General features: G+C 57.1%; 1 protein-coding gene across 5 annotated transcripts in view; it reads left to right on the top strand.

Moving 5' to 3' along the window:
• PRKCA (protein kinase C alpha) overlaps window positions 1-12,983 on the top strand; it is a 301,651-nt gene extending 288,668 nt beyond the window's left edge. For 2 of the 5 annotated variants that reach the window (XM_086355747.1, XM_086355741.1), the window contains 3 exons: window positions 4,176-4,223; window positions 6,799-6,957; window positions 7,070-12,983. In XM_086355747.1, the coding sequence (XP_086211873.1) occupies window positions 4,176-4,223; window positions 6,799-6,957; window positions 7,070-7,081 (219 nt within the window). In that variant the 3' untranslated portion in view covers window positions 7,082-12,983. Of the gene's footprint in view, window positions 1-4,175; window positions 4,224-6,798 lie in introns of all 5 variants that reach the window. The other 3 variants (XM_086355743.1, XM_086355742.1, XM_086355745.1) reach the window with 3 other exon arrangements.
• The last annotated feature ends 2,327 nt before the right edge of the window (window positions 12,984-15,310 follow it).

Genomic DNA, 15,310 nt, shown 5'->3' with positions numbered 1-15,310 from the left:
CGGGAACAGCCCCAGGAGCGCCGATCCCACCCGCAGAAAGCCCCGTAGGCCCCGGTGCTGTCGAGGCTGCCGGATGTGTGGCCTCAGAGGGGACACGGCGGCCCTGACGTTACCCTGCAGTGTGGTTCCCCAGCCTTCTCGGTGGAAAACGTGGTTCCCTCGTCCAGAGCCAACGACAGGGTCAGAGGCATTTATAGTTAAAATGCAGAGCTGAGACTTCTGTGGGCGGTGTTGTGATTTCAGAGAGAGCTGCAGGAGCACCACCCTGGCTTTTGCTGCTGACAAAATACCAGGCAAATTTATTTTTGCCAGCAGCTCTTCCTTTCCCTGTGCAGTGAGCCCGACTTTGAGAACAGCTGTGCTCCAAGCAGCGTTTAAAGCCCTGGCTGCCTCGCCTGTCAGTCTTGGTGAAGTCCGCTCATCGCTTTCATAGCAAGCGCTGCAGAGCTGACTTCCCTGAGATTTATTGGATTAAGGGCTAATAGCACTTGCCCCTCTGTGAAATCATGGTCTTGGTTATTGTAAATACCAGCAGAAAGACTTCAGGTGCCTGCAGTTATCTGCAGGGCGCAGCTGGAGATCAAGTTTGTGCACGTGAGCTTGGGAGGCTCCTCTTTGTTTTATTTTTACCTTTTTCTGGACCCTCCAGTGAAAAGCTTATTCCAGGATCACTGGCGGCCTTCGGAGTTGAGGTGCTCTATCCCTGGGCCGCCACGGAGCCCATCTGGAGGGAGCGGGGTCTCCAGGTGTCCTCCCGGTGCGTGTCTTCCACCTCCACCTCCAGGTGCGCGTCTTCCTTCCTCCCAAAGCTACATCCCTGAAGCTGCACCCACGTGCCTGGAAGATGTGGAATCCCACGGCCCGGCGCACCTCACGATGGCCCTGGGCCTCCAGGAGGCTGCAACAGAACTCGCCCTCTCAGCAGCATAAAGGGCAGGCTCTGCAGTACAGCACGGCCTGGGCTCTGTCCCGGGTCTCACGTGAACGAGGGCAGGGAGGAGAGTGGCCACGGCCATTTCCCCCAGGGTGGGGCAAGTCTGGAGGCTCAGGGGTGCACCTGCTCCCACAGCCCCCAAGGTGGGAGACCCCATGTGATGGCGGAGAGGCTGTTCCTGGAGACAGGCTGTCCCTCGTGTACTGGTTTATCTGGAAAAACCAAAGCAGAAGCAAAACCAGACACTGTGCTGCCATGCTGTCTCCTGGAGACAAGGCAGCCACGTAGCTTCCTTTATGGAAAAAAAGTACAAAACAAGCTGGTTTCAGTTTTCTCTTAAAGGAAATACAACAAAGCAAGAACCTCAGCTTTGCCTGATGATCTGAAAGACAAAGCGGAGTCATCAAAAGAGGCTGCGTCCCAAAGATCTCATGTAAGAAGGTCCCTTTTTTGAGTTTAAAGAAGACGCTGCCCCTGAAAGGACTCGTGCCCGATTAGTAATGAGAAATGAGAGGGTCTGGGCTGCATCCCAGTGACATCCATAAACAACGAGGTATCAGGAGAGGACGGTGCAGCCGCCTGCCTGGCCAGCACCCGGAGAACTCCCTGGAGGAGGAAAGCACTTTCTGTTTGTTTTTCCTGAAAAGATGAAAGGCCCGAGTCCTCATCCCTGCAGCCGCCCTCAGGAGCACATGTGAGCCTGAGACTCTCCAGTGTCATTTGCATCTTGTAGGCTTTTATCTTGATTTATTGTTCATGGTTGGATGGCTTTACCAACTCAACGGACCTGAGTTTGAGCAAGCTCCAGGAGATGGTGACGGACAGGGAAGCCTGGTTTGCTGCGGTCCATGGGGTCACAAAGAACCAAGACTAGACTGAATGATTGAACAACAATTATTCATGTGACTAAAAGGCCCGAGAACAGCGTTCATGTTTCTGTTCAGCCTGCCTACAAGAAATAACAGTTGATGTGAATATCCCAATCAGAGAGTTAACTGGTGCTTCTCTTCTTGAATCCTACCCGCCAGCACCAAGGAGCAGAACAGTTAATTCACGGGTCAGCCAGGAGCACCCACTGCACTGGAACGGTGACTAGAAATGAGTCCACAAAGTGAATGCTGAGGGATGCACCCAGGATTGACGGGGGAGCACAGAACTTTAGGAACAGGGCTGCCTGTGTCAGGTGGCCTTTCTTGAGAAATTACTGTTATTATTTTATCTAAAGGAGACGGAAAACAGAAAAGAACTTTCATCTGGACGGTGATAAGACATACAGTCAGATTCGCCTCAAAGTCCTTTATCTCACAGGGTCCTCAGTTTGTTTAGGTAGTCTGATGATGGTTTTACTATCCAAGTTAGTGCAGTGTTCTAGTGTTTTTTATTTATTTTGAAATAATCATAACTTGAGACTTACAGAAGAGCTGCAGAGATTGCTGAATCCCCTTTCCCTGGACCCCCTAAATGTTAACCTCCCACCACTGCCCCGTGTCTTCCTTCCTCTGCGTCTCCGTGATGGCAGGGAGCTGAGGATACACACACATGTATTTTCTGAGTCACCTGAGAGAAAGCCACAGGCTCACACCAACATTATTCCATGTGTATTTCCTAGAACTAAGGGCTTCTCAGACTTCACTGGTGGCACAGACGATAAGAATCTGCCTGCAATGGAGAAGACCCAAGTTCAATTCCTGGGTCGGGAAGATCCCCTGGAGGAGGGCATGGAAACCCACTCCACTGTTCTTGCCTGGAGAATCCCATGGACAGAGGAGCTTGGTGTCCATGGGGGTTGCAAAGAGTCAGACGTGGCTGAGTGACTACACTTTCACTTTCAAGGGCATCTCACGGTGCTGTAGTCTTCTGCTCTAAGAAGGTGCTTACACGGAGCAGCAGCTGCCCTCCAGGGAGGAGGAGGACTGGAGAGGCTGAATCAGTCTCAGTGCCAAGCGGGCCTGCACCGCGTCTCATCTGCCCTCCCCGGTGGCAGGCGGTTCCTTCTCACAGCCTTGCCGTGGAACCAGCTGCAATGATGCTAATTAAAATCAAGATGCTCAAGGCTCTGAGAGCCGCGCCGACAGCGCGGGGACGCAACCAGCCTTGGGGGACTGGAATCTGCCATAGGTGATGTGCTGATGTTGATTTAAGCCTGGAACGTGGCCACGACGGCATCTTCTGGTTAATTGGAGGCAAGAAGTCTTCCTATTCTTTGGTAATTGTGCTCCCAAATGCTGTTCTGCTCAAAAGAGAAATGTGAAGAAGTGAGACTTTTAAAATAATTATCGATATGAATAAGCAGCTCTTTTGCAAGGCCCAGGGAGCTGTGGGGCGGGGCGGGGAGGTAGAGGCAATGGGGAAACTGCAGACCTGTGGTCACTGGCCGTGGTCTGGAGGAAGGTCCCCCACCAGGCTACTTAGGACAACAGCCCTCCTTGGAGAAGCAGCCTCGAGTGCCGTGAAGTTGGCTGTTAGTGTGAAGAAGGACCAGGAGGCATGTGCGTTTTTATGCCAGAGAATACAGGCCGCGATAATTTGCAACCTCTGCCCTCAGATACGCAGGCCCTCGCGCTGCAGGAACCCGCCCCTTCAGTGTGCCTGTTTATGGGCAGAGTGTTCAAGTGTTAGTCGCTCAGTCGTGTCCAGTTCTTTGCAACCTCATGGACCGTAGCCTGCCAGGCTCCTCTGTCCATGGGATGCTCCAGGCAAGAATACTGGAGTGGGTTGCCATTTCCTTCTCCAGGGGATCTTCCTGACCCAGGGACTGAACCCACGTCTCCTGCATTGCAGGCAGATTCTTCACCGTCTGAGCCACCAGGGAAGCCCCATTTATGGGCAAAGTCACCCATAAATCAGCCACCTCCTGACCAGGAGTGGCCTTCCCTAAGAGGCTTTGCAGGCAGGGAGAGGAGTTATGTTTAATTTTGTCAGAGACTCAGGGCCCATCTCCAGGGAACGTTGGCAGGAGGTGAAAGAGGCCCCAGTCCACTTTTTTGAATTATCATTAAAATACAACCTCTGTGTGTGGAAAGAGGCAGTCCAGCCACAGGGAAGGATGTAAGACCACCCTCCGCACGGACCCCGCCTGCTGCTCACTCGCTTCTGTAAGCTTCCGGAAGGCTGCGTGCGTGCGTGAACCTTCGCACGGAGGTCCCCCTCAGGGGTGCCCCACGTGGCTCGCGTGACCCTGTGGCTCCTCTGCACGGGCACTGACTCTTCCAAACCCTCCTCTGTCCGTTCTCCCCTCCAGACTTTCTGCACCAAAACGCACTGGCTTCAGTGGGCGTCCAGGCCTTCGGTGAGCACCTCTTGGAACCTTGGGTGATGCGATGAACAAACTAACCGCACTGCCTAATCCTGGCGTGTGCTCCCGCTTGCCTGGGCCATGCACGAGCCCCCGCCCTCCACGTGCTGGTCTGAGGAAGCGCAGATGCCCCGGCGTCCCAGCCCCTCGCCAGACGGTTCTCTGGTGTGGACGGGACCTCCCGGGAGGCGCCCGCTCGTTTCTTCCACCGGTTCCTTAACTAAACAGAGAGTCAGGGAGCTGAGCCCCACTGCGGGCAATGTGCCCCCCGCCGCCTCTGCTGGGACCACCGTGCAGGTTGGCTCCCCAGACCAGGGCATGGGATGCAGGCACAGCCGCCCCTGAGACAACACTGCCATGTCTGGTCCTCGGCAGACGGTCCCCGCCCGCGGGGAGTGTCCTCCCCTCGCTGCGCTGTCCACCTTTCCTCCAGCTTCGTTCCACACCCTTCCCGCTGTGCTGAGTTTGGTTTGGTGTTCTGCTCTGTAACTCAGCGTTTTGGAGCTACTCACACTCACCCTAATCCCCATGCTGGTGCCCGTGGGTCTGATCTCTCTGTCACCAGGACACTCAGGTGTGAAGGGCAGGCTTGAGGCCAGCGTGTGTGCTGTGTGCTGTCGCTGGCCCCTCGCAGGCCGGGGTCCCAGCTGAGTGTCCGAGGAGCAGGCGCCGGCTCTTCCCCGCAGCCCTGTACACAGATGCAGAGACTCTGAGCTCTGTGGGGCTCCAGGAGGGGAGTGCACGTCCCAGGCCCCCGCGACCCCCTCCCGACGTTGTCGCACTCCTGTCAGCCTGACCTCCCCAATTCATTTCACTCTTCAATGATTTTACCAAATGGACAAGAGCGTCCAGAGAACCAGGCGGGCAGTTCGATCCAGAGCGGGGATTGGGGTGGGAGACACAGGAATGTCCAGTGAACTAGGCAGGCAGTGCTCCATCCAGAGTGGGGCAGGAGGTAGATTATTAATAGTTCATTCACCCCTCACGAGTTAGCCGCGTGCCTGGTCCCCGCCGGATGCCTGCGTCCGTGGGGCCCGTCTTGGCTCTGCGTCAGACCTGATCGCTGGCTCAGGGTCCCCCAGCTGCTCCTCTGACCTCATGGCAGCCACGGGAGGTGGGTGTTCGCTCCCCATCTTATCGGGGGGGTGTGTGTGCTGCCCGAAGCCGCTGCCGGGCGCTTCAGCCCCGAACCCCCACCTTCCTGGGGTGTCAGACGCACTGCTGTGGACGCAGAGGCAGTCTGGGCTCGGGCCTGCCCAGGGGGCTGTCCAGCACACACGCTAGTCTGGGGCCACCTCCTGACCACTGCACCCGCACCACATCTCTGTCCCGACCAGTCGTGGGGGCCCCAGAGTGTCCAGAGGTTGGTTGCTGTTCGTTGGTTTTCCTGATGAATCAAGTGTGGCCCCTGATTGAGTCTCAGGAAGAAAATTCCTGTCCTTTCTTCCTTGAAGAGCCTGGACTCTGAATGGTCTGGTGTGGGCCCTGCATGTGGGAGTGGGTGTCTGCTGGCCTTCACTCTGAAGGCGCTCTGTGCTCCCTGGGAACGTGGAGCGTGGGGTGGCCCCACGTCTCAGCTGTGCCCTGTGAGGGGTGCGGGAGCTCCGCGGACTCAGGACCGCTTCGTGCCACCCTGCGGTCCCCGCCGGGGTAGGAGGAGATAGTCACTCACGTCACCAGGGCACCCCAGCACTCTGCCTCAGAGTTGCCCTGAGATCCGGGACCCAAGTGTGAGCAGGACACCCCGGCCTCTTACTTGGGGGTCAGGCTCCCAAGCAGCGCTGCCTACGCTGCTGTGTTTCCCAGACCCCCAGCCCCAGGAGGGCAGCTCTACCCGCAGCCCCGGCGCACGAAGTGCCTGCTGGGCCCCAGCGGGGGCGGGGGTGTCCGGGGCAGATAGATACTCTGCCTCCAGGGACACTGGCACGCACGCCCTCGGGCCAGAACCACAGACAGTGAGCTCCATGGCTGCCTGTCTGCTGGTTGGCAGAGGTGCCCCATCCCCTGAGCCCGGGAAGGAAGAGGCCAGTCTTGCCTCCACGCTGATCCCGTCCTGGCTGAAGATGAATTTAGGGGCTGAGGTTTTCAGAAGCTCCTCGCTGGAAGACAAGAATAACACAACTTACAAATACACCTGCAAAGACCCAAACGTGGGACAGGCCCCCAGCCTCTCAGGTCAGGGGCGACTGTGCGCATTCCCCCACGTCCCGGCCTGCCAGCTGGCAGAGTGACCCGTGGCCCTGAGCTGCGGTGTCTGTCCTCGTGGCTCTGAAGGGCGGGGCGAGTGTGGGCGGAACACAGGAGACCGGGTCCGTTAGCGCGGCCGGGCCGTCTCCCCGGCACGCCGTTCCCCCGCCTGGCTTCCGGTTGCGGGCTGTTGGCCGATTCACCCGCGAGTGACCTCATGAGCGATCGCTGTGCTGGCTCCGGCTCTCCAGCCGCTCGGCCGCAAACCCTCCAGGGCTCGTCACGCCTGACCGGCCTGAGACCCCGGCCCGCCCCGCGGAGAGCTGCCCCCGGGGTCGGTGGCGGAACCCCTACCGACCTCTCCTTCCTCTTCTCTCCACAGTGCGGCAAAGGAGCAGAGAACTTTGACAAGTTCTTCACGCGAGGGCAGCCTGTCTTGACGCCGCCCGACCAGCTGGTCATCGCTAACATCGACCAGTCTGATTTTGAAGGCTTCTCATACGTCAACCCCCAGTTCGTGCACCCCATCCTGCAGAGCGCGGTATGAGACGCCTCGCGGAAGCCTCGTCCGCGCCCCCGCCCCCGCCTCCGCCCCCGCCGTGGGAAGCGACCCCCACCCTAGAGTTTGACGGCCTCGGCCCTCCCTGTTCCAGGTGGAGGCCTGAAAACTGTAGGGTGGTTGTCCCCGCGTGCTCGGCTGCGTCATCTCAGCGGAAGATGACGTCACGTCAGCATCTGCTTTACGTAGAGGTGACATCTGGCGGGGGATTGACCCTTTCTGGAAAGCAAACAGACTCTGGCCCCATTTTTTTTTTTTTTTTGGGTACTGTTTGATGTGTTTCCCAAAACCTCTGTTGATTTTCACCATCCAGATTTCCCGATCAGAGATGTTCAAATGAACCCACACAGTCTAGGGGGCCGGAAACACGTCCATCCACCACGTCTTCGGAATAAAAGAATGGGGGCCCCAGAGTGCGAGCGAGGCAGGACTCGGGGGTCGGGGGGACTTCAGAAAACCTGCCGCTTGTGTCCTCTGCCTCCATGGACACTGTCCCCAGAACCCGAGAGGCTGGGAGAAGTCTAGTCCAGTTTGCAAGCTCACTGCTCCCAGGCGCTGACGGTTGTAACCCGCTCATGGTTCTCCTACTGCGGTCACTGGTTTAGAAAAAGAGGAAGAGAACCCTAGATGGGTGTTGGGGGTGTTTGTCATCTTGTACCTGACTTGGTTGATAACTGTTTTGCTACTTGCATTTCTTTTTAAGAGGCCAAATCTTCTAAGGAATCCGCTAAATGAGCACAAGAAATCAGATCAAGGACAGACCAGTGTGTGTGTGTGTGTGTGTGTGTGTGTGTGTGTGTGAGACATTCATTATCTCCGGGAGATGACTCTGGTCCAGGGTGCCATCAGCCATCATGCCACTACTCACAGTGTTGTTAGCCAACCCCGCCCACACACTGCCGTTTCACTGCCTGCTGCCTGGGGAGTGGAAGCGTGCACCCCAGCCCTTTTGTACTTATTTATTGAACCGGTTGTGGTGTCCACGAGAGTACGATGTACAGTCAGCTCACCCAGTGTGGCTCCAGCCGCAGCCCCAGGACCCAGTCCCCCCGTCCCCGTCCGCTGAGATGAACAGCAGTACAGTTTCGGTCCCCTGGTGTGTCATGTCGAGTGACATGCCTGGCGCTGCAGAGTCAGGAAACCTGGATGCATATCAGCTCAGAGAGGCTTTATTGCTGGAAGGATTTTAATATGTTTTGCAAATGCATCATGCAATGAACTTTGCATGTTTATAATAAACCTTAATAACAAGTGAATCTATATTATTGATATAATCGTATCAAGTATAAAGAGAGTATTATAATAATTTTATAAGACACAACTGTGCTATATTTGTGAAGGCTCTTGTTTCTAACTTGCTTCTATGATTAAGTTTTAGCTTCCTTTCCCTTGCAGAGCTTCCTCTTCTGCACCCCCGCTCTGTGTGTGCCCTGCCTTGGCACTAGAGCAGCTTTATTAATTTTTTATTGCAGTAGATCTAATTTTGAAAGTGAATGGCTACTTTACATGATCAATAAGGCATATATATGTATAAATACTTAATTCTACCTGCAAACAGAAGTTTTAGTTTTGTCTGGGAGATAATGTTGAGGTGAGACCCCTCCCGCCCTTGGCCTCCGAGCAGCATCTGTGCCCTGGTCCTGCGTCACTCTCCCTCCTGGGGCTGCGGGGACCTGCCGGCTCCAGGGGGCCCAGGCCACGGGTGCCGCTGTGGCGTCGTCACGGTCCCAGGCCAGGCTTGTTTCGTCTGATCCATTCTCTCCTGCAGCCTTGCTGCTGCTAGTGACGCGGGAAGCCCTTCCCAACGTGGGTGCGTGGACGCCCTGGGAGCATGCCAGCCCTGGCACAACCTGCCATCCACTCCGCACCTGCAGACAGTGAGGCCAGGCCTGAGCGGTCCGCGGATGCTCTCGAGAGGCCGGGCACTCTCTCCGGGCCTCAGGGGGAGCATATCTGTGAGACAGCGTCACAGCAAGGGCCTGGCGGGAGCCGCCCGCCAACAGCAGGAAGAGTGTTTCGAAGGACGTGGTCGTCAGTCCTCACGGGGGTGCTCTGTTCTCCGTTGTTCCCCAAAGTGTCTCCCAGTGACGTGTCTTCTCATTTTTACGTTCTGGCTCTTTCCTGATTCTCAGCTGGCACACCACCCCTGAGGGGCCTTAAGAGACGAGAGGCCTCGCCCATCCTGGGAACTTGTGATTGGAGGAGGCGGTGGGTAGGAAAGAGGTTAGACCAGATTAGACCAGCAAAGAGGAGCTTCTTCGGCCACCGTTGCTGGACTGTGGGCCCCCGTGGGGCGTCTGTGCAGGTCTGGCCCATCCTCCCCCACACCTCATTTGGTCTGATGGAAAGGGACCCAGGTATAGAGAGAACCCAAGAAACAGAGCCAGTCACCCTGCCCTGGAGTGGAGCGACCCCAGGACGGGTCCCTAGGCAGGCACCCGGCGAGGGGAGGGCAGTCCAGGATGGCGGCTCTGACCGACTGAGAGCTCCCCAGCAAGTGCTGAGCCGGGGAAGCTGCTCTGTCCTCCCGCGGTCGACACGCTTCCAAGTTGTCCCTCTTTCTCCGGAACCTTGCTCCACATCCCAGCTGGCTTCCATCCTTTCTGAACGTGCGGAAACCCCCGTGTGGGGCCAGCCCTGCGGGAGCGGCTATGGGCTTGAGGACAGACTTGGGGGAAACCGGGGAAGATCAGGGTCAGCAGAGGGTCACCGTGGTGGGGCGTGTCGGTGCGTGGCTGTGCCCTGAATTTAGATCAAAGTTGATGCTTTTTAAGAAACTGAGTATCCCACGATAGTTCTGTTGAAAGTACACACCATGTAGGTGACGGTTAGCAGAGTGGATTGAACCAACGTTCTGTGGATTCACCCCCTTCATGGGGGTCTGGTAAAATAAAGCCCAGGGAGGAGCTGCCAAGGGTTGGAATAAGGAGGAGGCCTCAAGGGGTCAGGCCCCTGAGCAACCCTGGAAGGACCGGGCAGTATCCCTGGGGCCTGTGGGCCCAGCAGCAGCAGGACCTGGGGGAGTCCAGACCCCGTGGCTCCAGAGGCCGTTCAGAATGTCGCGTCCCTTTCCTGTCGGAGGCGGCCGCTGGGGTGGGATGGTCCTTAGAGGCTGCGGGCCCACGGGGAGGGGGTGGCCCCTCCTCTTGGCGTCTTGTTTAAACCCACAGGGGCCTGGTTTGAGGAAGCACCTGGAGTGCGCTGCCCGCAGAGGTTCCCAGGAGGTCTGCATGGGCCAGGAGGTCGCAGGGAGCCCCGGGTCCGGGTGATGGCTCTTGCGGCGTCTGCTTGTCCGCCCCCGTGACTGAGCTCACCGTCCCGCAGGGTCATTGCCCGCTGTGTCCTCGGAGGGAGGTGTGTTAGGCTTTCTTATCAGGAATTTGGGAGAAAATCAGAGGGTGAAGAGGTCTTTGGAAACCCGGGCTGGAAAAAAAAAAAAAAAGAAACCCGGGCTGAGAAGATCGGATGGAAGACCGCGAGGACCCAGGTTGATGTGCACTGCGGATGAGCACGGTCTGCGGCGGGGCACGGGGACGCAGGGGACGGGCCCCGAGGGCCCCTGCTGCGCTCTGGGCCAGGAGAGGTCGTGGGAGGGGGCCGAGGGGTCCAGGCAAGGGTGGGCTTGGGCGCAGAAGGACTGACGGACGCCCGCAGCAGGAGGAAGCCAGGAAGGGGGAAGAGCCCCTGGGAGGGCGTAGCTGTTCCTGGAGGCTTGAGAGCGCGTTTGCCGCTCCTGCCCCGAGAGCGTCCAAGCCCCTCGCCCCGTGAAGGGGCTCCCAGCTCTGGGTGGGGCCCGAGTGTCCTGCAGGTGGGCCGACACCCGTTTTCCCCGGTGGCTTCCTGCAGCCCGGGGTGGGGGTGGGCAGACAGGCCAAAATCGCTGGACTCCGCAGGCGCCCTCCACGCCCAGGGCACCGAGCGGAAGTCTGAGTGTGTTGCTGGGGGTGTTTTCTCAGAGCTGCAGGAAGGCAGAGTGGGGGCCGTCCGGTTTTAAAGCCCCAGAAAGGAAGCATCCCGTGTCGGGCACCTTCTCACTGCCGTCTGGTGCAGTCACCTCTTCTCGTCCACCGCCTCCTGCTTCTCGAAGCCCCACAGGGGCAGCCACGTCTGTTCCCCCACCAGGCGCCCGAAACATCCTCATGGCCCTGGCACCGGGCAGGGAACCGGAGATGACGCTTGGGATCCGGGGAGCAGGGGAGAACGGGTCCCCTGGCTGGTAGTCACCAAGCTGGAATCTAACAGGGAGTGTTGGGAGCTGTCTTTTAAAACCTTTTCCTTGAGTTACTTGGGTTTACTTTATGAAATATAGTGACTGTCGGCATTCCTACCGTTTCCCGTTTGGGCAGAGGCAGCCATCCAACAACACTGTGTCTGCTGTTAGAAAAGTCACCTGCGTCACACGTGGGGGAAGGCAGCCATAGAGAAACGGCGCAGCCACGATTCTGTTAATCCTGTAATGTCGGGGCCCTCAGGAGGGTTCAAAGCTGAGATTAGGACCCCAGTGCCTCTGATCTGTGTGATCAGCTGATAGTTAATAATTGTGTGTGTCCAACTCAGTCATCAAACAGCCTTATGATAACCCACACCATGGCCCACAGGCTCCAAAGACTTTGAAACCTTATGGGAAAAACTAATTTGTTCATTCCAACAGGACATCTGAATATACTGAGCTGTTTGTACTTTTTTATAGAGAACTTTAATAAATCAATTCTTCCTTTAAAATGAGTTTTTAAAATAAAACTCATTTTATTTTAAAAAGAGTTTATAAGATTTCACAAGATCCCAATGATTCCAATGATTTCATGAGATCCCAATCACTAGGAGCCTGTAGGACTCAGCTGGGGTGGGCCATCTGGAGCGCCCCGACCTGCACTCCGCTGCAGGGTTGTCTCCCACCAGCGGGGTGTGGTGGCCCCCTCACAGTGAGTGGAAGTCCAGATGGGACGTGTTGGAAGAATGACGTCCTTGATGTTTTAATAGACAGTGGGGACCACTGTCTAAAGTCTGGAAACTCTGGACCACGAGAAAGAAGCTTTCTGTTCTCTGTACAGATGTAGCTCCAGGATTGGGGGGGGGAGGGTCCCTGGGGCCCCTTTTCTTGCTCCTCAAGGCTCTGCAGCCACCTTTTGGCCTGGGAGAGGGTGTTTCCTCCGCTCTGTCTCCCGTCCCTAGGGTCCCCAGGTCTCAGTTATTCGGGAAAAGTTCAGTGATGCAGTGTAAGAACGTGTGCAGTTCTTGGGGTCTCCCCGAGAAGGCAGCTCAGAACTTCTCCAACGTCCAGAGAAAAGCGGCAAACGTGCCCATCAGTGTCACCTCTCGTGTGAGCAGACAGGACCCCTGTTTGTCAGAAAAACCCGTTTGTCAGAAAACAGTATCAAGTCTACTTTCTAAGAACATTTTTCTAAAATAAGACAAAAGGCAGCATCGCGTTTTCTGATTAAACAACCGTGTCCTTGTCTCCTCAGCTTCACTCCAGGAGGTTTTACTCCTGTGACTGTTGGTAGACTTTTGTTGATACTCTCCCTGGAAAAATGTGATTCTTTTCTTGAGGGGACTATTCAAAATCATCCACGAAGGCTGTGATTCTTCTGAGTCTAAAAATTCACCTCGTATCTCCTCTATTAGAGTCTTTCAGAATATCTTTTATAGATGATCAGAAACGTTTCAAATCATTGCTTTTGCTGTCTTGTGGGGGGAGGGTTGAAGGACACACCAGGTTTAAATCGTTAATTGAAAACCATCCTGTGTCAATCAGACCCCACATCTGTGTGGAGGAGGCAGGGTTGGCGGGTGCGGTTTCCCTTCTGTGTGAGCACCTACCTACTGATGACGGGTGAAGGCTGTTCAGCTGTCCGGTCACGTTTGGTTTATCGTGGCCGAGACGGGTGTGCAAACTGCTGCATTGCTCTAACACTGTCCCCTCTGATCTCCGTTTGCATGATATGCTCTGTTAGATACATTAACTGTAGTTTGGAAGCCCATGTGTTCGAATAAAGACAATGACCATCCCTTCGTGTCCTCAGTCTCGTGTGCATCCTCGGCGGTGGAGCAGACACTTTTCCTCGTGGTCACAGGGCGACCCCAAGGCCAGACTGCAGGCGCCCCCAAGGCCAGATCGCAGGCACCCCTTAGGCCAGACCACAGGTGCCCAAAGGCCAGACCTCGGGGCGACCCCAAGGCCAGAGCACGTGGGCAGGTCGTCTGGCCCCGCGGAGGCCGTGGGGAGGCCTGAGCCCCGGGAGGGCCGCACTCGGTTCACCATCATTAACCTCAAGATGGAGGCTCCGCTGCCCTGGAAGCCGTCCCCCCGCCCCCCCCCCCCCGCCCGGTGCCCAAGACCTACGACCTCCCTGACGCAGGTCGGCCTCTGGCGGGCCGGCACTTGCCACCTGGTCAGCTCAGCAGGTCATCCAGCTTGAGGGGCGCCTGTGGTCCCCGCCCCCTGCTCCTGCCCCTCCTGGTCGTGGGCAGCTTTCCGTGCCACCTGCAGCCTGCGTCCAGCTGGTCAGCGAGTCCCGCTGGGCTTGCCGCGACTCCCCACGGGGGTGACTTTGTCCCCAGTGGGCCTTGGGCAATGTCTTGAGACAGTTCTGGTCGTCATGTCTGGAGACAAGTGCACGGGCGTCCAGTAGGCAGGGGCCAAAGACGAGAGACTGTCAACATCCTACAACCGCAGGGCGCCCACAGCGAGGCTGCCAATGCTGAGATCCTTGCTCTGGGAAAGCCCTCAGGCTGGCCGCTGGGACCCACGTCCACGGGTCTCCCTGCCTGGGCCCCTGAGGCCGCCCTCGACACCCCCACGGCCCTCTGCCGGAACCCGGCGTGACCTTGTCTGAGCAGGTCCCTTCCCTGTGTAAAGCCCTCCAGCGGCTCCCCATGACCCTTAAACAAACCAAACATCCCCACTGCCCACCAGCCTCACCCAGCCTGGCTTGTGACATCAGGTTCCACAGGTAGGCGGCGGGCTCCGATGGTGCCGACTCGATTATTCACTCGTGTGTGTGTCTGTCTGTGTGCACGTGTGTGCCCTTTCCCATCAGAATGCAAGCTCTACCAGAAAACCAAGTATGTCCACCATTCCCTGCTGGGCCCCAGCACCTAGAAGAGTGCGGGCACACGGCAGCAGCTCCTGTCTGTGGGATGAATGAATGAGGGAATGGGTCCCAAGACTGCCCGGAGCCCGGCTGGTCGTGACCCGAAGCGTCACAGCGTCACGGCCACGCTCCCGAGGTGTCTGCAGGCGGATGGTGGCGACACCAGGAATGCATACAGGAATGAGTTCAGCGTCGGCTCCGAGCCCTTCACGAGCCTCTGCTGCGGGAACCCCAGCTGTCCATCTCACCGCCAGCCCAGCACCGGGGGCGATGGCTGCCGCGGTGACACCTGAGTAACGGCTGACGCCCTGGGGTTCGCTCCTCTGGCCTGTTGTGTGCTCTGGGGTAAAATCGTGCTGCAGCTGAACCGCTGACGCCGAGGAGCCCCTGGCGCGGGAGGGTGGGGCTGGGCTTGAGAGGCGTGTGCAAGCCGCGCTGCGGCTCTGAGAAGGCAGGAAGGACCCCTGTCTCCTCCAGACGCTTTTTATAAAAAGCTAATTCAATAAGTAACATTGCAGGAAGACCCATTCTAGGCAGGAGAGGGCAGTGTATGATATGGTTCTAAAGAACAGAAGAGTTAGTGTGGGCTCAGTAGACACGGGGGAGAAGGCAAAAGATAAGGAAGGGTACGGCGCAGATGATACACCCGCACACAGGCACACGCACACACACGGCACCGAGAGCATGCCAGGCACCATCCTGGTTTCTTCAAGTGCATTTTTAAAGCCCACGGTGACTCCCTGAGGTGGGTCCTATTTGCTGGGCCCATTTTACAGAAGAGGAAAGTAAAGTCCAAGAGGGTAACTAACAATCCCCAGGGGAGCAACACCAGACAAGCTGAGCCAACTGGAAGAGCACAGATGTGAGCCAGGCTAGGGGGACTTCTTGGAGGAAGGGGCGGGAGGCTGTGGTCTGATGGAGAAAAGGATGGATGGGAGGGGTCAAAACCACATGGAAATCATTAAACAGGGAGGAGGGGAAGGGCTGACTCTGATCCAGCTCTTGCTCTGGAGGAATTGCCATGTGACCACCCCCTTCAGTCCTCAGGACACCTCCCAGAATATAGCTGGGGTTCCCGTCTCACAGACCAGAAGCTGAGGCCCAGCTTAATTAACTGCTTCCAGTCACACACTTCCTGAGCAGCACAGTGAGGTGTCTCTGACCTTCCTGACCTTGCAAGCTCAGGAGGCCAAAGAGACAGCCTGGCTGGGGTTGTGGGACCTTCCTGGGGGCCTCTCCTG

The sequence above is a fragment of the Bos grunniens genome, chromosome 19, assembly GCF_055505025.1.
Source record: "Bos grunniens cultivar Pamir isolate PY7600 chromosome 19, Bosgru_T2T1.0, whole genome shotgun sequence".
NCBI lineage: Eukaryota > Metazoa > Chordata > Mammalia > Artiodactyla > Bovidae > Bos > Bos grunniens.
Note: the sequence above shows the minus strand (reverse complement) of the source record. Positions and strands in the feature narration are given on the sequence as shown.